The 24,779-nt window shown below is 42.2% G+C and overlaps 1 protein-coding gene across 4 annotated transcripts; it reads left to right on the forward strand.

Moving 5' to 3' along the window:
• Positions 1-474: 474 nt before the first annotated feature.
• AIDA (axin interactor, dorsalization associated) lies at positions 475-24,462 on the forward strand. Of its 4 annotated transcripts, XM_081856483.1 has the most exons (12): positions 475-749; positions 9,441-9,510; positions 13,120-13,173; positions 15,688-15,708; positions 15,805-15,859; positions 18,382-18,445; positions 18,672-18,778; positions 20,128-20,139; positions 21,233-21,355; positions 22,987-23,109; positions 23,569-23,686; positions 24,003-24,462. In XM_081856483.1, exons 1-12 carry the CDS (start codon positions 640-642, stop codon positions 24,097-24,099), a joined length of 954 nt encoding a protein of 317 aa, XP_081712609.1. In that variant the 5' UTR covers positions 475-639; the 3' UTR covers positions 24,100-24,462. The 4 variants fall into 4 exon arrangements, with proteins under 4 accessions (XP_081712609.1, XP_081712610.1, XP_081712611.1 ...); XM_081856484.1 differs by lacking the exon at positions 20,128-20,139 and having other exon boundaries at positions 476-749; XM_081856485.1 differs by lacking the exon at positions 15,688-15,708 and having other exon boundaries at positions 476-749.
• The last annotated feature ends 317 nt before the right edge of the window (positions 24,463-24,779 follow it).

The raw sequence follows: 24,779 nt of genomic DNA on the forward strand, positions 1-24,779 counted from the left end.
TTACTCAACTGCTCCCCTGCCAGTATGGGGAAAGGGACACCAGACTACACTGGAGGGCTGTCCTAGAAGCCACCCTCTCCCAATTTTTGACATGGAATAACAATGATCGCTTGCGTGCGCACATAGAAATGAATAAATATTTCCCGCAAGAAATGCTCGAGCTCCATCACGAGCCCTGTCTTGCTTCTGCCTGGCTTCCTTGGGAAAGCCCAGCGAGCATGTAAACCCAGCAGCGCCTTTAGGTTGCCGTCTTTATATGCTCACTGACCAGGGAGTTAAGCCCCGTTGACCTCAAGGCGGTTTTACTCCGGAGTGGGAACAACGGACTGGCGGGAGGCCCCGGCGCATCCAAAGCCGACGCTCGCTCGCCAGTGTCACCGCGGCTCTAAATGCGCCCGAGAGCAGAGCAAGGAAGGCGGGTCGGGCACAACCGAGCATGATGGCGGGGAGGCGGAGCCGGCCCAGAGGCGGCCGCCAGGTTTGGTTGCGGTGGCAGATGGGCTTGGTCGGTGACTGAGTAGCGGTGCTGCAGGCTTTGGACGGAGCGGCGGTTGCCCGGCGCGAGCCCTCCTCCTCCTCCTCCTCCTCCCCCCCGCGCGGCCCCGGGGGTGAAAATGGTGCCCTAGCAGCGCTGGGACCATGTCGGAAGCGGCCCGGAGCCTCCTGCAGCGCTGGGGCGCCAGTTTCAGGAAAGGCACCGACTTCGACTCCTGGGGGCAGCTCGTGGAGGCGATAGACGAGTATCAGATGTGAGTGCGGGGTGGGCGGCGGCGCCTGGGGCTGCTGAGGCGAGGCGGCGGCGGGTGAGAGAGGCGGCGGGCGGCACTGGGTGGGGCAAAGAAGTTGAGGCTGGGGCGAAGGCACTTGGAGGGCTGCGGGCGCCTGGGTGGGTCTGGCGCTTCTGGGCGGAGGCCGAGGGTGGTGACCCGAAGGGCACAAGCATCGAAAAAGCTCTGGGTGGGGCTGAGGAGCTGAGAGGCTCCCGTTCCTCAGGAGGTGGGGGCGGGGGGGGCTCTGAAGGCTGCAAGAGGTTCTGCGTGCTTGGAGCCCATGTGTCGATGCTTCACTTCAGGAGGATTGTTGTGGGGGGTTTTTTGGGGGGGTAGGGCCACGAAGGTCCCAGGGGGGGTTGCCTGTGGGTGAAGATGAGGCCGTCTTCAGTTGAGGAGTTGGGGAGCTGTGGGAAGGGCTGCTGAACTAGATCACTCCTATCTCTATTTCTAAATATTTGCCTCCAACATTGAGCTTTGAAGCCTTAAGGAAGGATGGGGAGATATCTCCGCCTCAGTGTCCTTGCCCTGGGTCTCTCTCTCTCTCTGTGTGTGTGTATTCTGCGCTGAAACCTAAAGTTAACATTAGAAATAAGACTAAATGATTTTGTTAACGTTGTCTTGCTTCCCCAGGCACATCTTTGTGTTTGCCAGTTGTGTGGTGTCTGGCGAAAGTTTTGCCTTTGGGAGCCACCTGTTGTTGTCCACATTGTTAATCTGGATGCTGCGACTATCTCTCAGCCCTCGCTGGAGCTGCCAGATGTGCTGTGGCACAAGGCTTCTTGCAACTCTAGAAACCATCTGTGGAAGAAGGGTTTCTGCAGGTGCAGGTGCTTTGGATGCCATGCCATGGAGATTCGTGCTTGCCAATTAGATACCTACCCTCCATAAAAATCGGATAGACCCACCTTTTCTTTCCTGCCAAGCTTTCATGTTTCGCCGATCGGCACCCAGCTGGCACTTGGGGACTGCTGCATAATATTAATAGCTTGCTGGGAAGCAATTATGACTGCTGTTCTTGACTTGAATCAAATCTGCAAAAAGCCAGAATACAGGCTGAGATCCAAGAGAGCTGCTTAAGCCTTAAACTCATGCAAGGGGCTTTCAGTTAAATTTGTTCCTATTCAAACAGCTGACATCCTCCCTGCCATACCGCAAACAGCTTTTAAAGCGTCTAGGTGACTTCCAGTCAGTATGGCATGGGGAGGGCTCCAGTTCAAGAAAAAGAAGTCTTAAAAACCCATTGACCTCACAGAATGAGATTAATAATTCTTTGGTGTCTTGTCTTAGAGCATGTGCCCTTCATCTTTCAAATAGTTATTCGCTGTGCATTACAAGTTACTTCAGAATCTTTTTCTCTCCCTCCCACAACATAGGAGTATCCCTTTTTGAGTGCCATTTAGGTGTGAAGTATAGAATCAGTTATATGCCCTCTGTTGACATACACTGAAGCTTGTTCTAGGCCTCCCCTTGTTAGTATATGCCATGTAACCACATCATTGTTAATCAGAGTACGGTGACCCAGTTATTATTATTTATTAAATTTCTATACCACCCTTCATCTGAGAATAACAGGGCAGTTTACAATATTAAAAAACCCACACAACATAGCAAAAAACAAAACAATAGCACCCCCTACACACAGTTTAAAAAGCCATAAAAAGGTAAAGTTAAGTCCAGTCACGAACAACTCTGGGGCTGTGGCACTCATCTCGCTTTACAGGCCATAAATTGTTTAATTAGCCAAAGGCCTGGGAGAAGAGAAATGTGTTTGCTTGACACCTAAAGATATGTAATAAAGGCATCAAGTGAGCCTCCCTGGAGGGAGCGTTCTACAAACAGAACCACCTTAGAAAAGGCCCATTCTTGTGTTGCCACTCTCTGAACCGCTCATGGAGGGGAGGGGGTACATGGGCAGGGTATAAACTACTACTAATAATAATATTAATATTAATAATAATAATAATAATGTAGAACAAACTGACCCTCAGAACATTCCCTTCTGGGCCTTCAGGCTGAACTCAGTTCCCCACTGCTGCTCTGAGGAGCTCAAGGTGGCATTCATGGATCTCAGTTTCCCCATTTTGTATCCACAACACCGAGAGCTTGGTTAGGCTAAGAGATAGTGATTGGCCAGAGGAGGGGAATAGTCTCTCTGGAAATTTATGGGATCCCTAGTTAAACAGTCCTTTGTGGTACTTTTTAAAAAAGTCTTACCAATTCATACTGCAATTCTGTTCATATCAGGAAGCAATCCCTATGGAATTCAGTGGGGCTTATTTCTGAGTGATGTACGTTTATTGTGGCATGAACCCACAGCAGACATTGTCACAGCAGGCATATCTTTTGAACCAAGGTTTGCACTGGTCTTTTTGAACCTGAGATTCTTTGCCAACCAGCTTTTAGAATCATAGAGTTGGAAGAGACCACAAGGGCCATCGAGTCCAACCCCCTGCCAAGCAGGAAACACCATCAGAGTACTCCTGACATATGGTTGTCAAGCCTCTGCTTAAAGACCTCCAAAGAAGGAGACTCCACCACACTCCTTGGCAGCAAATTCCACTGTCGAACAGCTTTTACTGAGGTGCCTCAAGTTGTTACTGTTTTTATTCTAGAGTTGTGCTTTTAAGTTGTAGCTGCTTGTGACATATGAAAGTGTGGTATATAAATAATTAAATAATTTTAAAGATAAGACATTTAGTTAGGTACTAAATATCGTGCTCTGGTCCATGGGGTCATGAAGAGTCGGACACGACTAAACAACAACAACAACAACAACAACAACAACAACAACAACAAAGTATTTATACAACTAAAACAAGAGAACCAGAACAGATGGAGGCCATGCAACTTTTCTTCTAGGAGAAAAGCAACTGTGACTGCTTCTGAACCTAAAGTATGACACTTTTCAGTTTAGTTAGGCACTAAGAAGTTAGTTGTACAAAGGCAATACTGTACTTAAATGTCCACTATATCCTTACAAGGGAGGAGGATAGTGAGAAAACCAGTGCAACTTGGCTATGTCCCCATGGCCTTATTGGCCACCCCTCTGTGACTTCCTTGCAGTCCCACTGGTTTCAGCTACCTTTGGCTGCCACTGATTTGCAGTTGGCGTTACTGATTTATGAGCATGTATCACTTTTTATGTATCATGCAGGTTGTCAAGTAAGAAGACACTTAAATACCTGCTGTTGACATTTGCTGGAGCTGTTCTAGGTCTCCACTGGAATTGCCTGTAAAATGTTAATACAGAGGACAATTCAGTCAAGGAGATGCCAAGTACAGTACTGCATCAGATGGTCTGTGCAAATAAAGGTTCATTTCTATATTTGCGATGGAACTTAATATAGATTTTACATGGAAAATGCTGTAGGGTTTCATGGTAGGCTTGTGGAACTCCAATAATTTTTTCTTGTTAAATTGATTTGGTTTGTGCAGTATGCATTAGTTTCAGACTTTCCTGGAAAACCATGCACATGGTTCTGCGATAGGAATTTAGCCGTTTTGCCTTGCCTCTTAAAACTTTCACAGGTTTTTGAAGGAGGGGATAAACCAGGCAGCAGAAGTGATGAACCTCATCACTAATGTCTCGTCAGAAAGCAGTAGTAACAGTGTGACTCTCTTTTCCCCTGGCAGATGCTTGAGTGGTGGAGCATAACATCCCTTTTCATTGAACTGTATTTCAGGGCTGTCTACTGCAGTACTTTCACTCGATATGAGTGTGCAAACCTGCCCTAAGAGATGTAATGGTGAAAGCTAGAAATGGTAAATGTGGTCCTGTATTTCTAGGACAAAAATAGGGCAGAGTAATCCTGTGGGTGGATTTGGATTTGCATCCAAATCTCATGCACTCAGAGTTGCAGTTTTGCCAGTTTGACTCATGGTGTGTCTTTGGATAACTTGCCAGCTCCCAGCTTAGCTTCCCATCTTTAAAATATTGGAAATGGTGCCTCAATAACTGTTAGGTTCTTTGACAGATTTGAGCAACCTTTTGCGTACCAAGGGCTTCATTCTGTGATGATGGTAGATGGGGCTGGAGCAAAAAGTAGATGGGACCATTCTTCCATTCTCCTTTTTCATACTGCCAAGGACTTGCTCAGCTGAGCAGGCCACAGCTCTCTTGCTAGAAGTGTGAACTTGCAGGGACCTTTTGAAATTAGACTGAGGGCCACAGATTGCCCATCCCTGTTCTGCAGCAATACGGAGGCCTGGGAATATTGAGGGGCAAAACTTTTTTCCTGTTTGCAGCCCTACATGGGGAAATTGAAAATTTTAGGTAAGTGGGGAAAACATTAAGTACTTATCTCTTTTAGAATATTGGATGGGATGCTTTTAAAGGCACTGTTTTAAAATATTGGTGTTCGCTGAACTTCGGTCCCTTAAAATGGTTTCTAAGAGCAATCAACTTTGCTAGATTTTATATTATTTTTACATTTACATTCTGCACTTCATCATAAAAAGTTCTCAGGGTGAGTCACAAAACATACAAACACATAATATCAAAGGTGAAAATAAGACACGCTTAAAACCCACTTTGAGAATTGTTCCTTTGCTATCCCTCCTAAAATGTCAGGTTTCACCTCTTCATATTATATATTTTTTGTAGCTTTATAGATGGGTAGGGACAGTCTTTGCTGTTTTGGCTAAACATCATTTAGGTTTAAGATGAGCAAATTCAATCTTTGAAATGAAATCACAAATCTCATACTTCAGAAAGGCAAAAGAGGGTGTGCTGGACAGAAATCATTGTATGCTTGTATAGAAATCTTGCAAAATTAACAGTTTATAGTACATGTACAGAATTAGAAAGTTAATATATATTGTTAAGATTGTTCCACTTAGATTTGTAGAGTTGTTTGGCAACATAAACTGGGTGCAGCTTTCTTTGTATCTTTCCAGGTAGGTAAGTATGAGTTTCCATTTGCAAGTTTAGATCATTTCACTATTTTCCTTGCTGTTAAATTGATAGCCCTTGTCACTTTACAGGGTTGTATAACCCTGCAAAGGGATTTATTGTCTCTTTCAAATGTATGCTGTATGCTATGCATTTAATTTATATAAGCAAAGTAGTACTACTTTAATGAAGTCATATGTCAGAGCTGCCTCTAGGTCCCAGCTCACAGAGGACCAACGCCAGGCTGATGTTATGTACAAAAGTCTTTATTGAAGTTTAATTTCCATTTCAAAGCCAGAGCGTGCAGCCCTACGTCTAAACTCTAGATCGGCGAAGTCCCGTCTGAGTCTCCGCCCCTTCCACACCAGTTTAAGATCCTAGCCCTGCTCCACCTCCTGCGCTGCTCTCTTCTCCTCTGGGTCCTCCTGCCCTCTGGGGCATTGCCCTTTCTGGACTCTTCCGACGCTGAGTCGCTTAGCTCCTCCCCCTGCCTCCGGCGTGCTTTAGGACCCGGTTCCCAATCCTCACTCTCTGCTGTCCCGCGCTCCTGTACATTTGAACTTGCTTCTCGCGCCAACCCAGTGACCTTTCTCCTAACCGTTACACTACTTCTATCACTGCTTCCCTCTTCCGTGACACTGGCCGGATCTGACCTCCCTTCCGTTGTCCGACTCTCCGAGGGAGGCGTGGTAGGCTCTGCCTCGTCTCCTCTCCCTGGTGGGGAAATCACTGGCCCTGATGCCTGGGACTCTTCCCCCCCACTCTGCTCTGGTGGGGAAGCTGGTCCTGATTTCCAACTACTGCTCTGGGAGTCCCTGCTGCCCCCTTGCTCCTGGGGCGTTCCCCTTGGGACCCCCCTGCCCCTGGCCACTGGCGCTCCCCTCTGTGAATCTTCCGATTCGCTGGAGAGGCTCATGGAATCCCTCGGACCACTGTCCCCTCCTATGCTCCCTTCGGATTCCTCCCCCTCGCTCTCCATCTCCCATCTTCCCTGTGCCTCAGCGCCTGAGCCCCTGACATCATATTTTTCCATGTACCTAAGATCAGGCTTCCTCAACCTATGTTTTTGGCCTACAACTCCCATGATCCCTAGCTAGCAGGACCAGTGGTCAGGGATGATGGGAATTGTAGTCTCAAAACATCTGGAGGGCCGAGGTTGAGGAAGCCTGCCTAAGATCTTCAAACACCTTTTTGCCTTCTCAACTACATACCTCCAAAATCTCTAGCATTTCCCCACCTTGCTTTTTTTTGGTCTCCCATCTCTTATTCCATTACACAAGAGGTTTAGAAGCTTGACACTCAACCGGAACCGGAGCCTATAGCTCCTGGCAAAATTAGTACTGCAACTCGGGCCATGAGGAAAAGTGGACTGAACTCTTGGTCCATCTACTTCTTCAAGCACCTGAGAAAAGAGGTGCTTCCTCTGCAGCATTTACATCTCTTGGCTTTGTGCATTACTGGAAGCAGCATATAGGTAACATAAATACCAAATGGTCTGATGGTTGATCTGGAAAAATGCTACTATCTGAAATCATGTGTTACAAGCCATGTGCTGTGTAGGCTTACATTTCCCCCATAATTTGAAGGATTTCTCATGGAGGGGTATGCAGTTGTGAGGAGAGAGGCAAGCCTTTTCTGATCTTTTTTCACACCACCTTTTTGGTTGGCCTGCATAATGGGTATAAAAGCTTTCCCCTGTCTTTTGTTTGTTGTTGTTTTTTAAAGTGGAAAATTGATGTCCTGTTTTCATTTACTGCAGGGCTAGGGAAACTTTTTCAGTCTGAGGTCCACATCCCCTTTCAAGTGACCTGGAGGGAAGAGTGGGCAGAACAGTAATTGTAAATTTTACCTTAATGCACCAGCCTTACACACACATACCCAGTTCTATATCCTCCATCCAGGCAAGCAAGAATCTTTATCAGAGTTCAAGGGTACATTCCAGCCGGGCAAAGGCACTCAAGGAGGGTGGGGAAGCAAGGCTGATAGGGTGTGTGGCTTTGGGGACAGGGTATGTAACTGGAGAGAGTCAGATTGAGAGGCCCAGAGGGCTACATTTGACCCCTGGGCCTGAGTATCCCTACCCTTAACTTAGTGTGTTGAATAAATCTGCGGGTGACCAGGCAAAACAACCTTTTTTCTGCATTTTCTTGGGCTTCTTTGCTGGGGGATTTGGGGCATGCCACATACTTTGCTTTTTGCCACTGACCTGCATGGCCCATTCCCTGAGGCAAGCATTAGCTCTGTCTTTGTTGCCACACAGGCAGAGGTGCAATCTTATTTATTTTAGACTTGGGAGAATATTTTGTCTTCAACTAGCCCTGTGCACATTGGTTTGCCTGCTGGGGAGCTGCTGTGTGTTGCAAAGGTTTCTAGGGTACACAGTTCACAAAGGCCGTTAGCCAGATATACAATAATTGCTTTTCTACCCTGTAACACAGCCAGTGAGGTCATGTAAGGAAAGATCAGTAAAAATAAGAGGGGTTTCTTATTGCTCCTTCTCCTAGGTAGATTCCTGCTAAATGAATTTTGTCTCATCTTGACCCTTTCTCAATAATAATAATGAACTTTTTCACATGTTCCACATGTTACCACCTTACTGATTACTAAACAGAATTGCCAACAGCCCGCTTCTGTATGAGTATTTTTTGGAAGCAAGTATAAATTGTTTAGCTTTAATTGAAATAGTGGTAGGTAGAAATAGATCATATAAATTCAATGTCTAGATTGGGATGAATTTATTGCTCTCGATCATTATTCCAAGGAATCTCCAATAACCTGATGTTCAGCAGGCTCCAGCAAGACCTTTAGGCACACCTCCAACAGGTTGCCACTGCCTGCTGCTCTGAAGCTTCCCAGTTCAGGGTGCAGCTTTTGGGGCATTGCCAACAAGGGTGGGTAGCTGCTGTTGGGAGGCAGAGATTCGGAAGCACTATTGGGCGTACTTTTGTTTATATCCTAGCCCTAATTCCTGCCACTTGTGTGAACTTGGATTAAGTTGCCTGGAGTCTGTATTATCTGTTACATGAAACAGCATAACTTCAGTTCCCTGTATGTTACGTAACCCCTTGGTTTGATTGCATCTGCTTAGAAAGTGCATTGGAAGTTGTATATCTGCTTCAAACTCAACTTTCCTGCAAGTCAGATGATAGATTTAAAAAATGATAGGAACAGGGATCTCGTTTTGAGAGTGTTTTGGTGCCCTTGATCACATAAATGCTTCCTCAAATATAAAGCAATTTCTGTCATTCTCTGATAAGGACTTGACCTACAGAGATGCTAAATGGTATGGATATACTATGGCTTTTTACAGAGAATAGTAACAGGTGTTGTTAGGGGTTTGGTTGAGATGTACAGTAGTAGTTTTACGATTTCTTATTTACTCAGAACTTACATCATAGGTGGGAGTTGCATTAATGGCAGTAAGAATTTCCATGCAGAATGTAATGATGGAGGCAACATAGACCAATATAGTTGTGTTTTCCAAGCATAAGCATAAGAAACATTGGGTGGCTAATTAATGTATGTCTCAATTAGTTCTAGGTGAAAATGTTTGCAGAAGTGCATGTTTTTAAATCTTGGTTTGATTGTCCTTATTTCAATTCTTGTATACCTTCTTAACACTATATAATATACATGCTGTTTCTTTACTGAGAACACCGTCTGCCTCTTAACATAAAAAATACAGGTTCCTGTTTAAACCTGTTTTTAAGAATTTTAAGAGCACAGTTACCCTTTTTATGACCCTACATTTCACTATGTGTCTCCCCTCTTTCCAGATTAGCAAGGCATCTACAGAAAGAGGCCCAGTCTCAACCCAACAACTCAGAATTCACAGAAGATCAAAAGGTACATGATGGTGTATGTTCATTGGTGGTGGAATATTCTTTAAAATAGTTTTTAACCCTTTCCTTGCAGTCTTTGGGTGGAGGTAAAGAGAAAAGAGGAAGTACTATCTGGGCAGCCATTTAAAAATATTGGGTTTTGTGTGGCAGTGAATGTCTGAAAACTGCCTTGTCATTATCTGCCCTCTAAAGCTTTGGGCATTCAGCTTTCAGGAGAATAAATTTTATTCAAAGAAACTTAACATAGATTACCATAGATAGAAAGTACTCTCATTGCTAAGCAGGAGATCCCTGCTTCACCATGCACCAACAAGTTAGCCAGGCCATTGAAAATTCATTCGTTTTATTATACAGGTGACATTTTGGCTTTAAACCAAATCTTTCCATTCACAATTTGTTAATGAGAAGGCCAACCTGGCTGCCTCCATTGCATCATTCAGCAGAGCTTTTCTGTGTAGTACAGGGCGTTTTATACTCTAGCCTGATGGAGGTGGTAAAACTAATGGTGTCTCACCGTGACTTGTTTGTGCAGCATTTTGAGGATAAAATTACTTGCATCTGCTGGACCTTGACTTCAAGAGGGAATCTCAAGAGGGATCCAGAACACTGCTTTGTCTTGTTTTTTTGGATGAACTTCAGTTGGTATGGTTTGAGGATGTGAACAAGGTGCTTGGATTGGTGTGGGTCTGTACCTTTGGTCTTCATTGCTGATAAAAACTAATAAAGAGGGGAAGGCTAGTTGGGCCAGATGTGATTAATGCCTCTTTACCAGAAAGAATGGTCCCTGTCTGCTTAAAGGATGCAGTGGTAAAACCACTCTTTAAGCCTTCCCTGGATCCACAAAATTTAAACAGCTGCCAGCCAGTTACTTATGTCCCCATCTTGTACCTAGTTCTTGAGCAAGTGGTTGCTAACCAAATCCAGGCTCTCTTGGATGAAACAGATTTTCTAAATCAATACCAATCAGGGTTTATCATAGCCTTGGGGCTATGATGTGTGATAGAAGTGAATGTGTATGGGTAACTTGTCCATTGAGATTTGGAGCTTGAATCACTTAATAGGTAAATGCTTCCAGACCTAAATTAGGAAAAAATGTATGCTAAAATAGTTTTGATTGAGTCTCCATATTGCTTAACTGACTCTGCCTGGCCTTAAGTACAACAGACAAAATTTTGCTCTTGAACAGAGCTCCTCTCTTCTTCCTACTGCAGTCCCCCCTGCAAATTTTTTTTTTTAAATTGCTTCTCAGAACACCATGAAATATGAGGACTATAGCTGAAGGAAGGATCAGCAGATTGGCGGTCTCCCTTTGCATGAATGGAAATGTCTTCTACTCTAGGGCTCTGTTGAATCCCTGCCATTGTGTAGTAGAGCCTTCAAATGGATCTTAAATAAGAGTATGCATGGTGAGGATTGGGAGATTAATTCCCTGCCTTTCAAGGCACATTCAAGGATAGCATGGAAGTATAACCTTCACACTCTTCACAATAGGGAAGCCAATGTGCACTCTGAAAAGTTTTGGTTAGATCTATGGTCCATCTTAATCAAAAGAGTGATGGGTGGATAAAGGCAGAACCAGCAGGTGTTAATGCCAAGGACATTTCTTCATTGTTATAACTGCTATATGTTTATATCTGCTGTGACGATTTTACAACTATCATTGCAAAATGATGAGATTTAATGGATCTTGCTTTAAATGTCAAGATACAATCTCTGAAAGAATAACCAGCTTTGTTTTGGACTATTTTTTAATGTAAAGAGAGTCTTCTTCCTATCTAGAGTAGCAAATTGCTACGTGGCAATTAGAAGGGGGCGGGTCTTCCCTGGACACTGCCATCTTAGTGCATAAATTTCTGATGTTCAGGGGCGGGGGGAACAGGAGCAAAGAAAGCATTCAGGTTCTGATGCTCTAAGAAGGAAGGGTCAGGAAGCAAATGAATGATGCGTTTCTTTAGGGAGAAGTGGATAGGTGACTAAATGGAATGGAGTTGGGTTTGGAATTAGACTGAGAACTTTTCAGCCACATCTCTCTCTTTTTTTAAATATTCAAGTGCCAAAAACATTTGGAGAGAGAAACTGTGTTCAGTCATTAATACTAGAATCCACCAAACCAAGATGGGTCAGCTGGAGTGCATGGTCTTGAAGGCAAGCATAGATAGAATCGGCATAACAGAAACCTGGTGGAATGGAGAGAACCAGTGTGACATGGTTATCTCTAGGTACTAACTCTATAGGAAGGCCAGGTGTGGGCATAATGGACGTTGTGTCATTCTATGCATCATAGAGGACATAAAGTCAAATGAGATAGAAATTTCACTAGTTTTATCCCTTTGTTGTTTAATTTCTTCTTACTGGTCACACCTCTCTTCCCATAGTGAGTTCTTGGCTCTTGTAAAAGGGGGGTTGTGTCTTGATCTTTCTGTTACATTTAGCAGTATCAAGTCATGAAAATCCTGTTTCATTGCAAGCTATCACTTCGTTAAAACATACCGTACTTATAGCTGATTACTAGCAAATAGACTTAAAGCTCTAACAAAGCAAAATTCAATTTGGATGAAAAACATGTACAGTAGCACAAACATTACTTGCACAGCAGAGCTAATGGTTAACATATCCAATAGCACACTCTTAAGATTCAGTTTTAACATAAATTGTGGACAAAGATTCTCACTTGCAAGGACATTACAACTTTAATGCTTTTAATGTGATAAATGTTTTCCCTGCTGCAAAATGAAGCATCTTGTTGGGGAAAGCAACACTTGGAAAAACATTAGCTGTATCTAGCTGTAGTGTTTTGGATTTGGGGTTTTTTTTCCTTTAAAAAAAAGTTAGTGTTGGGTGTGGTTCCTGAGAAATAGCTATGAATAATGCTTGCTGGTATCTTGCCACCATTCAATAGATCTCAGTTTCTTTCTTTAAAAAATAGCAAACCAGACCTATTCCTTGTGACTCTAAATCTCTCCCAAGCAAATCTGAGTGCATTATCATTCTTCAACTCTCAAGTGCCTTCTAACACATCTCAAAGCTTTCTGCTCCACAACAAAGTGCAGCTGGCAAGTTCAAGCAGCTGTAATGCTCTAATTTGGGGAGAAGAAATAGGGCTGTAAGCCTAGCTGTTAAGCCAGGAAAGGAAAGCAGACTGATACCTCAGTTGCCTCTGGCTCAGTGCAGGGGGTGAGTGGGAAGGAATGTGGGTGGAGGAAAAAGAAGAGAACATCTTTAGCCCTCTTGTTTACAACACTGTATTTGGGAAGAGTCTCATATTAGAATTTAATATATTCTGATTTGCGTTCATCTATGAAGATGTGGTCTCTTGTAGCTCAGTCTGGAAGTTGGTTGTCATTCTGCTTTCAAACTACATGTGTTGCACAGCTGAACTTGCATAATAAAATGTATATCTTTGTGCAGGAGTGTGGCTGCATATGGGAAACAGCTCTTAGGAACACAGAACAATATTCTTGCCCGCTATTTCTGCCTCTACACTTAGATAGGCACTTTGCCGTCTCTTCCATCTTTTACACACACAACTGAATTGCTGCTGCTTTAGTACATGAGCTTGAAAAGAAATATTCTGTTAGTAAAAAAAAAGTTAACTTTCTCCTCTCACTTACAGAAAACCTTAGCAAAGATCGCAACATGTTTGGAACTCAGGAGTGCAGCTTTGCAGGTACAGTTAATTCAGTTTTCACCTTGTGACTTCCAATTTCTTTGTGGGTCTCAATGAATGTTAAATAAAAGACACTATGGAAAGATGGCTTGTTACATATATTGTATTCTATTCCTCTGTTAGCCACTTATTACAGGGAAGCAGAAGCAGAAGGAGAGATAAAATTAAGCAGTGGTTGAGAATAGAATCATAGAATTGTAGAGACTGTTTGAGGTCTTCTGATCCAACCTCCTGCTCAATTCAGAATGGAGCTACAGCATTCCTGACAATCATATGCTTAAATACCTCCAGCAGAGATGCCATCACTCCTAGGGCAGTCTGTTCCATTGACAAACTGCTTTTTGTTAGCAACTTTCTCCTAATGCTTAGCTGAAGTCTTCTTTGCAATTTGCATTCTTTGTCTCTAGCCCTCTGGAACATCAAAGCTCTTTACATATTTGAAGATTGCTATCACTTATTTCCTTAATATTATCTTCTCCAGGCTCAACACACTCAGCTCTCTTTCTGTCAGTCTTCATAAATCTTAGTTTCCAAGCCCCTCACCGTTCTGACTACCCTTCTCTGGTTGATCAATGTTCTTCTTAAAACAACTTCTGAATATTGAAGGTGGTGGCTTTCTGCCTGTATTTTCAAGCCTTCCATGTTAATCTCACCGAATTGTTCCTAAATATCACTGAAGTGCTTAGGGGGCTACTCACAAAGGTGCTCTTGTCCCATGAACAACAAAGTAAAGTAGACTGATCACTTCACTAGTAGTGATGTATCTTGGAGTTGGTCTAGGATGAGAATGACGTCTAGTTTTATTTGTTGCTTTTCTTCACCTTTTAAGTTTTCTCCTATAGATACTCTGCAAGAAAAAGTAACAACATCACTCATATATATACTTCAGAGAAACTTTAGTTCCTTTCCTACTGACATGTTAGATCACAATAGAAAGTAGTGCAAACTGAAACCTGTTTCATAATCATTTTACTACAACCAGTACAGGAGTGAAGCCCTTTGGGCTTATGCTGAAATTCTCAATGTGAAACTGCCCTATACTGAACCAGACCATGCAACTGTCTATAGTCTACTTTTCTGTGACTGGTTCAATTTCTCCAAGCAGAGGTCTCAACCCTGGTATCTGAGATCCTCTTAACTAGAGACACCAGGGACTGAACTTTGGACCTTCTGCACGCAAAGCATATGTATGCTTTACTGCTGGAGCACAAAAAATAGAACTGAGAAGTGTGATACATGGCAGTATGTTTCCTTTGCTATAAGAAAAGCAGCCAGGTTCTAGTCATTGAGATTTCTGAAGACTTCCTCCCCGTAGTCAAGAGGAGCTGGAGGTGCTTGCCTTGATATCACACTGAGAGGTGAAGAAATGCTGCTGGCCAACGGGCAGACTTCTGTCTCTGGTTATCTTGCTCAGTTAATCTCTCATAGCTGTTAAAAAGAAAAGTAGAGATGATAAGCCTGCTGCCTGTGGATTTCTCTCCCTTCAGTTTGACATCAGGACAAACTCCTTCAGCTTTCCTGTTGAGGGAGCCTTTAGACCGTGGCTTATATTTTTCTCACAGTGAGTATAATGTTTCGCTGGGCTCTGACTTTAAACAAATCAACCCAAAGTCTACAGTGTCATTGCTTTCTTTTAAGTACATACTACTAAATTGCATGCTGTTTCAACATGCCAATACTTCAGTCTTAAGCAAATGTGTCATTATTTGCCTTCAACACTTGATATCTATATAGATTGCCAATAGGTCTCCATGCAATATAATATGTGAGCATCACCAGGATGTTTAATTAATTAAATGCAGTGACTAGTAAACTAGTTGTTGCTGCTGTCCTGTGTTCGCTGCAGCCTTTATTTCTTCCTGATCTATAACTTGCTTTGCCCTCCAGTCTTGATCTATGCTATCTTCTCCTTGTAAAGTTATTTTGGCAGAAGGCCCCACCTTAGTTCTGCCCGATCAGACATCTTATCACTGGTTTCTTCACTTCTGGCCTGGTCTGACCACATGAACAATTAAAACACATCCATAATCCTTAATGTTTTTTGTCCTGGTTCTAGTCCTGTAACCTGCAGTTCTCCATATCATGTTTGAATCCAACTCCCATCATCCCCAGCATGACTACTTGTCAGGGATGATTGGATTTGGGAGTCGAACAACATCTGAAAGGCCACAGTTTAGTCCTGTAAACCCTGCCCTGAATTTTGGTGGTCTTAACATACACAAAAATTCCCGCCCTGTGGTTTAATTAAAATATATAAGGGACCAGTGTGTGTGTGATAAAGTGGATCTAATATGGAAAATGATTGGACATTAGTACCATATTCAATTTTTGAAGAAGCTGGAGAGAATGCTGTCTTTTTTGATGCATTAAAGACATGCTGATAATTCAACATGTTTTCCAGTCAGTTTTTTACATCAGCAGGATTTTGTGTCTCAATAACTTTTTTCCTTTAGGTAAACAATGAAGTTCAAAGGTACCCAAAGAACTAACAGTTAGTTTCTCTTTGAAATACAGGGCCCTTTCAGGAAACAAGAGGTAGAACAAAATGCAAAACCAGCACTACTTTTACCATTGTAACTGGCTATAGCAATGGATAGTAGATACAGATATGTAATACTACTTTCCTTTTAGTCTACACAGTCCCAGGAAGAATTTAAGCTAGAGGATCTGAAGAAACTAGAACCAAGTAAGTATCTTTTAATTTCAAGAATAATTTAAAAGCAGTGTCAGTGTGGGATGGTGTTCAGTCAGCTGTGCTATTGTGATATTCTGGTTTCTCTTACTATGCACCACAAAGAAGAATTTGGAGGGCCCACAAGATGGTCTTGGTTTTCATATCTAGGTGCTTGGGCTCCTGATTGCTATAAATGTATTCCAAACAGTTCTATAAAGTTTCTATTGGTAAGCAGCTAGCAGCCGATAGGTTTTCTCCAGGAAAATAATCTTCCAAGTATGCTGTTCCGTCAGGCAAGTGATGAAGCAACTCTCTAGACCAGAATTTCCTAAAACGAATGCTGTGAAAAAGATGTTAATGCATCATGAGAAATTAATTAAACGAGAAGTTACCTTTAAACTGAACATATCAGCACAGATTTCCACTGCATCTGTGCATGATTCACTGGCTGTTTACCCTTCCAGCACAATCGGCTTCTGCTTGGAGGAGGGGGACGTGTATGGATCATTCAGCCACTGTTGATGTAAAGTTAGATTATCCCTCCTCTGAGACAGCTGCCCATTATGTGCCTACGTGAGCCACTCACAATGCAGTGACTACTGCAGATACATAATGGGTTTTAGTCAAGAAATGTCTACGCGGTGTAGACTCATTGAAACGAATGGCCATGATTAACCTAGGTCCATTAATTTAATATTTCTACTCTGAGTAGAAGTAAGTTGAATACAAACCAGTGCGCAGGTTCCACTTTGGCAGGTAGCTTTCTTTGATCCAAAGGGTTTATTTTAGTGTAAGGTATTGACTGATCTGGCCAATGGTCCGTCTAGTCCAGGCATAGGCAAACTTGGCCCTCCAGATGTTTTGGGACTACAACTCCCATCATTCCTGACCACTGGTTCTGTTAGCTAGGGATGATGGGAGTTGTAGTCCCAAAACATCTGGAGGGCTGATTCATCTTGTTCTCAGAATTGCCAACCAGATGCCCATGGGAAATCTGCAAGCACTCTACCCTCCAGTGGTTTCTGGCAATTGGTATTTAGAGGCCTACTGCCTCTGACCATGTGTAGCCACCATGCCTAGTAGCCTTTGATAACCACCAACTTGGATAGCTTTAAAAGGAAGTTATGCAATTCATGGAGGGTAGGGCTATCACAGCCTCCTATGGCTGTGAGTGAACTACCCTGGAACTTTTTAAAATAAAGGATGGCATGCGAGTATTTTAAATAAATCAATATAAGCAAACTTCATGAGTGAAACATTCCATTGTACTTTTAACCTTCTTGTGAACTTTTGACCCTCATATGCAGGAGAGAGCTGCGAGAGCAAGAATTTTACAACCCAAATTTTATAACCAATACCCAAATGCAGTATGATTGAAAATCCTATTTCTTCACACATGGAAAGCTTGAAAACAGTAGTGTCATATTTTGATTTGGGCAAAGGGGACTGAATTGATGTTGCTCTGAATCTGGTTCTTACTTTTTTCTCCACTCATAACACTTAAGGACACGGTCCTATGCAAGTCTGAACCCCTCTTTGCTCATTGTGGTTTATTCCCAGGAATGTGTACATAACACTGCAGCCTTAGTCTCTAGTGTGCTCTTTCACAAAAGAGAGAGGTGCCCTGAATTTTTCCATTCTTGAACAGGATAGTGGTGAAATTGGATTCTTCTGTAGTAAAGCATGAAAGCAAAGTGCTTTCCTTAACTTCTCAGTGTGTGGGTAAATCACAGGTAAACCATTAAAAACAAAGAACCTGTATGTGTAAACAGTGTAGCTGTAAATCCAAAACCACAATATGAAACATTACTTTGAAATGAAAGGTCTTGTCCATCTGTAACCAGGGCTATGATTAATTGTACTTCATGAAGTTCAGCAACCTTATAGAAGTTGTTCATATTATCAGGACTGGATATTCCATCTTATTCTGGAGAAGAGTCCTATGTATACAATGCCTTATTCCCCCCCCCCCTTTAATTTACATGATGGTAGTAGATATTGTTCTATTGAAAAAATAACATACTGTGTGTGTTTGTGTGGGAACAAATCATAAAAGTACCATCACCAATTCTTCATACTATTTCCGAGAGATTATTGTCTGAGCCTTACTAGGAATGAAAGGAAACACTATTGGTTCTCAGTGTTTGAAAGTTGCTATTTTTTCTGAGAAGAGAGCAATCTATTTCAACATGAAAAGACAAAAAGTATGGCTCTCACATTGACATTGATTTAAAATACGATCGGATGTAATTTTTCTCACCATGCATTTGACCCTTTTTCTTTCATTCTTTGCTTTTCTTGCATGAATTAGGTTGTAGGAAATGCCACTTACTTAAAACTCAGAATTTTTTTGGGGGGGGGTGACTGTGAAAATGACAATTACAGTGACCCTGTTGTTATGTTGTATGTAAGGAGCCACTGTTTCTTTCAGGTGTCTTCTGGGAGGGCACAAGAATGAAACCCTCTGCCTGTAATATTTATACACTAATTAGGCTTTTTGATAGTTGATGGTGACTGTCTGTCTTCCCTTACAGTCTTAAAGAATATTCTTTCCTATAATAAAGAATTCCCCTTTGATGTTCAGCCTGTTCCGCCAAGGTAAGCAACCAATAAATTAGAAGTATATATGGAGAGGGCTTTAGGAAGCTATACCAGAGACTGTCTAACAGGGAATTGTTATAGGTCAATTCTTACTTCCTACCCTCTGGAAGGCTACAGATATTTCCTCAAGCCATACTGTTCATTGCAGGCACATTGATCTGAAAATAATTGAGTGATGAAGGTGCATAATCACCCCTCAGTTGTGGTGTGTGTGTTTTTAAAGGAAGATCTTAGCACCTGGTGAAGAGGAAGATTTGGAATTTGAAGAAGATGAGGAGGAGGGTGGAGCTGGAGCAGGATCTCCAGACGCGTTTCCTGCCAGAATTCCAGGTAGTAGGGGCACCATTTTCTTCAAATGTCATTTACTAGGATGAGGGTGATGATGTGGGAGTTAAGATTTGTTGCAGAAGTGTTTGGGTGCACACTTGGATGGTCATTAGCTAATGGATGGATACCAGCTGGTACATCTTCTGTACCAGTCTGTGCATAGAAGCTTTGCTAAAGTTCTTTTCACATAGTTTACATATAGTAATAAACTATTGGTTACTAGTTGGATATGAAATAGGTTTGCTAACTTTGGAGAATTCTTTATACTAGGCCAAAAAGGGGAAACATTTTACAGATGTCAACAAGGTATCTGCTTTTCTTCAGCAGCTAAGTTACTGTATTTATTGTAGGAATTTATATTCCACCCTTCGAGTAAATTCCTAGGGTGGCTTACAATGCAAAATAAAAGATCCTATAAAAACACTACCCCAGAGGCTGATGGATCCAGTGGGTTTCCAGATGGCTCTGGAGGATTTTCTGGCTGGTATGACTGGCGCTCCTGTCAAAGCCCTGGCTGACCTCTGAAACATCCAAATGGCTCACGCCGTTGACACAATTGTCCTGAGTGCTCTCTCCCACTTTGTGGAGCCCATTTAGCTCCCTGGTATATTTCAGAGGAAACAAGCTAGGAGAAGGCTCAAACATGAGTGGAGGAAAATTGCAATCGAATGCAATTGAACACTGGTGAGGGCTTCTCATCAAGCCTACCTAGTGGCAGTGAAGGCAGTAAAGAGGGCATACTTTGCTGCCTCCATTGCATCCTCATTGTGCTGTCCAGCGGAACTTTTCCGGGTAGTGCGGGGCCTTTTATAGTCTGTTCTAAAAGAGATGATAGAACCAACAGTAGCTCACTGTGACTTATTTGCAAAGCATTTTGAGTATAAAATCACTTCCATCCATTGGGATCTTGGCTCCACTCCTATGGCTGATGAATCTCTAGAGGTGTCCAGGGCACCTGATAGTTGCGCTTCCTGTTCCTGGCAAATTGCCATGTCTGAAATGGCTCTTAGACCACCAGCACTCGCTTTCATTTTTGTCTTCTATGTCTGGACAAAATTGATAGGTAGATACGTGTAAACATAGTGTTGAAATACTTTTTACAGAAGGGCTTAAATGTGAAAGGCTTAAGGTGACTCATGCAACCTAGATTTCGGGAGGCATTATATACTCCTATTCTCAATCAGCTGCTTTGCTGAATTTGTACTGTTCATTGTACTTGCTTTGCCTGTACAATCTGCTTGTTTCCATGGATCCCCTATTGCATTATTGTGCTGCCTAACTGTACGTGGTCTTGTCTTCTACATGCATGGCTCCATCGTGTAACCATATACTACATAATTCATCTAACGCAGGAGCCAATGAAGGTATGATAATATCTTAATGTGAGGAGCTATTAATTGTGAATGTGTTCATATTGGCTAGAGCACTGGCCTTGTGCTTTCACTTGGATGTGAAAACTCTTGTATGTAAAATCATCCTGCCCACCACAACAAATGCTAGATGTTGCAGAGCTCTTTGCCCATGCCACCACACAATTAAACCCAAAGTCAGAACATCTCCAAGCGTCTGTATTGCTTTATATGACCAAAGTCACATGAAGAAATTAATTCCATTTTGGGGGTGGTGGCAGGGGGAGGTTGTAATTTGAAGAGTAGATACTGCAGATTAATACCTGGTACTATCTCTTTCAAAAGGAGGAAATTTATGCTGATATTTATTTCTGAACTCTAACATACAATAATATTCATTGGTTACCTTTGATCAGACCTTTGTGAAACTCTGCTTGCCAGTTGCTGTTTTGTTAGTATCCTTTATCTAAGGTGACTCAAATGTAGATTTGTACTTATATATACACAGGTTTATCACCATATAGAGCTGCGAGTACAGTTGTTAATTGGCCCTGAGCCGCCATTTTGCAACTGGCTCTGCCATTTCCCTGATCCACTATTTTACACCTGGTTCCAATTACTGGACCTCAGAGTTCCAGTTAAACAGCAATGAAGTTGACCTCAGAGCTGACCTCAACCCCCTGAAGTCTGCCCACCTCAATTGAATCGAGGTCTTTGGGTACAGAGGTGAATCTTTTGTCTTCCCACAATGGGTGTATCTGTTCGGTGCTTATTTGGGGGATTAGATGTACTAATATAATATATCTGATCCTTGTAATCCAAGTGTACTGGATTACTGGTGGCTGGTACCTTGCTTCCCCATATGGTGAACTTCGAAAAGGACCTGCAGACTTCTTACTCATGAGACTTGCTGCCAGATCCAAATGAATAGCTGTTTGTTTGTGGCTCAAGGTGGTCCTTTGACATTAGGCAGCCCCGTTTTTCCTTGAATACAATCAGTGGATTGAATCCTCCAGGTTCAGAATGCAGATAAAAACAGCGGTAGAAACTGTGCTGAAGCGCTATAATTCTGTTTCTTTAACACCCCCTTGTCTTATTTTCTTGCCAGGTACATTATTACCCAGATTGCCATCTGAACCCGGGATGACGTTGCTTACTATCAAAATAGAGAAAATTGGTCTTAAAGATGCTGGGCAGTGCATCGATCCCTATATCACAGTTAGTGTGAAAGGTAGTTGTTGTGTTAGTTGCGTTGGCGAGGCAATTAAGTCAAGCTTTGTTCCTTTGACACTTCTGATCTACTGGCTGCCAGCAGACTTGGCAGTAATTGCTTAAGACTCCCACAGCAAGTATGTAGTTTTTCCCCTCAACATGTACACATTTTCTGACTCAATCAGTGTTTATGAAGGGCTGAAAAATGACACATTTGTGTCATGCCAGTATCCCAAGATACTGGTTTTGAGAGGCATCCTGCGTCTGTTAGGAGTTGTGCATTATCCAGACTTCTTCTAAGTCCTCAACATCGTAGCTCCTCTTTTCACTTTGAAATGAATGCTCACTTTCATGTCATAAGTGTTTGAATCTTTCTTGGCTTTTAACATTCAGCAAGTCATGACAGATTTCTATTTGATTAACTTCTTCTGACAATGAAAGTGTGTTCAAATATATAAAAGCCTCGTCTACCTTTGTATCTTTCTGTTTCATATAAATTGCTAATGACAAAGTGTTCCTAAAAGAATAAATAGAGCAACATATTTTGTGGATTTCTAAGTGACATTTGAGGTATGAAAGTATTGAACCTTATAAAAAAAAGGTGGATTATGTGTTTAGAAAGTGCCCTTCACAGAATTGAATTTATGTTATGCCTACTGTTACTGTTACTGGTAGGTGATAGTTTACTGGACAATATCCTGCAATATACACTGCAAATGCATTCAGATCTAACCTGTCAGATTTTCTGTAGCAAAATCACCCCTGGATAGGAAATAGCATATACCTTGAGCATACTACTAGGGAGGGTGATATCCTAGTTATGCAGTGGCCTCACCTGCAACCACCACATTGTATTTTCAGTGCCAGGTGAAAATATTGTATTTATCCAGGCCTTTTAAACTACTTGAGCTTTTTTAAACATGAAATTTGAGTCTTAATATGCAAGAAAGGAAATGATTAATGCTGTTTTTATTTTGTGAGCTTCCAAGAACGTACACTATAAGAAAATATATTTTACCGAGTAGCCATACAAAGATAATTAACAACACTGCAATTCTACTTACAGAAATATTTTTGATCCAGTGGAGATGTCTGCTAATGTTAGAAAAGTGGCATTCTTTAACCAATTCCCCTTCAGTCTAGACCACTGTCCATGCTGTACTGGAGGGTCCTTCAGCTATCTGGAGCAGAAGGCGGGGTGCAGGATACTGCAACAAGGAGCAGGAAAAATCGTCTCCCCCCCCCTTTTTTTTTTTACGTTAGTCAGTGCTTCTCTTGAATTAAAAGGATTCCTTAAGCAGAATGGCAACATTGGATTTCACCCTAAATAAATATGTTGTCATACGCACGTGTTTCTCTTGCAACAAGTGATGCACAATGAGAATTCCTAATAGGTGTGATACGTCAGTTCCTTGTGGTATTATGTACACAATTTTGGATTGGACGTGATAGTCATGTAAGATACTCACAAGGTGATTCTTGTGCTGTTCCCAAAAACAAATGCTTCTTTCACTAGTAACATGTATAATTCTGTTGTTACATTTTCAGAAATGGAGGCTTCCAAAATTTAATGCAGTGGTCCTTGTATTTTTCTAAGAATAGAAACAGCTCTCTCTCCTGATAAAAACGTCATGTTTTGCCTCCTAACAGATTTGAATGGGATAGACTTGACCCCTGTGCAGGACACACCAGTTGCTTCAAGGAAGGAGGACACATACGTTCATTTTAATGTGGACATCGAGATTCAGAAACATGTTGAAAAATTAACAAAAGGTTTGTTGCATCGAAATATGACCAGCTGATCAAAGTTGAATTTAGAACCACTGCAGAAGTAAAAAATCTAGGGTGGGGAGGAAGAACATTTCCATGTTTTGCTTTCGTGACAGACTGACAACAGTATTTCTAATAATTGCTCAGTACCTTTTATAACGTAAAGCAAAAAGTGTGGCTTAATGGGAGGCAGCTTTGTGCCAAGCCTATAAAAAGAAGTACTCTGCCATGTAACATGCACTGTGTTGCTACAGCTCTACATCATCTCTACATGGCTCAGTCGAGTCGTGGGTTCAAGCCCCATGTTGGGCAAAAGATTCCTGCATTGCAGGGGGTTGGACGAGATTACGCTCATGGTCCCTTCCAACTCTACAATTCTATGAGTCTATGTGGTTGGGGGTCTTCACCCTCTGTATCCTAGATGCCTCCTTTCAAGGAATGATTCTTTCCCCCTCTGTTTAGGTGCAGCTATTTTCTTTGAATTTAAACACTATAAGCCTAAGAAAAGGTTCACCAGCACCAAGTGCTTCGCCTTCATGGAGATGGATGAAATTAAACCTGGACCAATTGTTATAGAACTGTAAGTGACCTTGGGCACATGCTGTACACTCAGATCCTACCAATTGCTTGCATGTTGAAGAACATAACTACTTGTGCTATGCTGGATTGGCAATTGCTGCTCAAAGTCTGCTAGACTGATAAAGATGCTGAACATCCTCTGTCAAAGTATTAAAACTTTTAGTAGGTAAGATGGCCGGGGAGTGATGATCAAAACCTAATACATCTTGACATGGGATGCTGCAGCGCACAGAGGCAGGTTCATCGTAACTGTGTGCATGCACATGTCCTAAGGATCATTAAACCAAAGAGTCTGACAGTTCTTTATGTATTTATAGGTACAAAAAACCCACTGACTTCAAGAGGAAGAAACTCCAGTTGTTGACCAAGAAGCCACTTTATCTTCACCTCCATCAAACACTGCACAAAGAGTGACTTTTGTGAACTGAACCACTTGCCACAAAACCATAGCAGCTGCCTTATGTAGCACTCATCCTTCAGGACGCAGGGGAAATGGCTGCATTTTACCCAGCAAGTCAAATGGGACCATCACCTGCCGCACATCGAGTGGATCAGCAGCCAAGCCCTGCCACCTAGGTGCAGTTTTCTTTGGAATGTATATTTTTATCACAGATGTTCCAAAGCGTGTTGTGAATTTTCCTAATTGGGCTGGTTGTAAGAGTTCAGTTTTGTAATTTGGTTTCTACACTCATATAAGAACACCCCAACTAAGGCGGTTGGGAAGTCCTCATCCGCCAGACCTGATACAGCAATAAAGATGTGCCAGTATCAACAAAATTATTATCGTGATGGTTGCTGCAACTCTTCAAGTATGCATCTCTCTCTAGTCAATGGATTGATTTTATGAAGGTGACCCCCCACAAAAAGCACTTGAATTTACTTGATACAAAAAGATACTTGGTCATGAGTAAGACTCCAAAGTAGGATGCTGCACCCTTGATTGCCTTCATCTTTTCATATGCCTGTTTTTCTTCAGTTTGGGGACAAAAGTAGCTACAAATGAATCATGGTGCTTCAGAATTCCTGAAAATAAATAGGTAATTTACACTTGCTAAGGCAAACTAGGAATAATTTGCTGATCACAAGAAAGGCTG

Source organism: Podarcis erhardii, assembly GCF_964252035.2.
Source record: "Podarcis erhardii genome assembly, chromosome: 3".
Taxonomy (NCBI): domain Eukaryota; kingdom Metazoa; phylum Chordata; class Lepidosauria; order Squamata; family Lacertidae; genus Podarcis; species Podarcis erhardii.

What these genes read in the sequence shown, in the direction of transcription:
- AIDA (XM_081856483.1), top strand. Translation starts at nt 640, where the DNA reads ATGTCGGAAGCGGCCCGGAGCCTCCTGCAGCGCTGGGGCGCCAGTTTC. An exon ending in AATTCACAGAAGATCAAAAG is followed by an intron (nt 9,511 to 13,119) that starts GTACATGATGGT and finishes TCTCACTTACAG; the next exon opens with AAAACCTTAGCAAAGATCGC. An exon ending in TATCACAGTTAGTGTGAAAG is followed by an intron (nt 21,356 to 22,986) that starts GTAGTTGTTGTG and finishes GCCTCCTAACAG; the next exon opens with ATTTGAATGGGATAGACTTG.